The sequence below is a fragment of the Apaloderma vittatum genome, unplaced genomic scaffold, assembly GCF_000703405.1.
Source record: "Apaloderma vittatum isolate BGI_N311 unplaced genomic scaffold, ASM70340v1 scaffold37224, whole genome shotgun sequence".
Classification (NCBI taxonomy): Eukaryota; Metazoa; Chordata; class Aves; order Trogoniformes; family Trogonidae; genus Apaloderma; species Apaloderma vittatum.
This window is the reverse complement of record NW_009714968.1, coordinates 2,982-3,299: the sequence shown is the minus strand read 5'-3', so window position 1 is coordinate 3,299 and position 318 is coordinate 2,982. Positions and strand designations below refer to the sequence as shown.

The following is a 318-nucleotide window of genomic DNA, read 5'->3' as shown; positions in this document are numbered from 1 at the left end:
CCCAGCCAGTTTTTCCATCCGTGCCACTTGTTGATCTGCGAGAAGTTCAAAGGTAACCAGGGTTTGTGGTGACAGCGGGGAAGAGAAGAGAATAAAACCGACCGGGCCCCTGGGAATACAAACCCACCCGACGTGACACGCAAATGGCGAGGCAGGACAAGGCAGGGATGGGACTTTCTCCCTCATCCCGTGCCCAATTTTACCCATCCCTGCCCATGCTGCTTCAATTCCAGTCCTGATGGGAAAACAAGCCAAAAAAAGGACGATCGTGGCCTTTTTTTTTTTTTTTTAACCTTCTTTCAAGGAGTGGATCACCAC

At 50.6% G+C, this 318-nt stretch overlaps 1 protein-coding gene across 1 annotated transcript in view; it reads right to left on the bottom strand.

Annotated features, from left to right (window-relative positions):
* Positions 1 to 6: 6 nt before the first annotated feature.
* Positions 7 to 318, bottom strand: part of ANAPC16 (anaphase promoting complex subunit 16) — a gene marked incomplete at its 3' end in the record, with an annotated part of 2,679 nt that continues 2,367 nt past the window's right edge. Inside the window, exon 3 of the mRNA XM_009868945.1 lies at positions 7 to 35. Within this exon, the coding sequence (XP_009867247.1) occupies positions 7 to 35 (29 nt within the window). The remainder of the gene's footprint in view (positions 36 to 318) is intronic.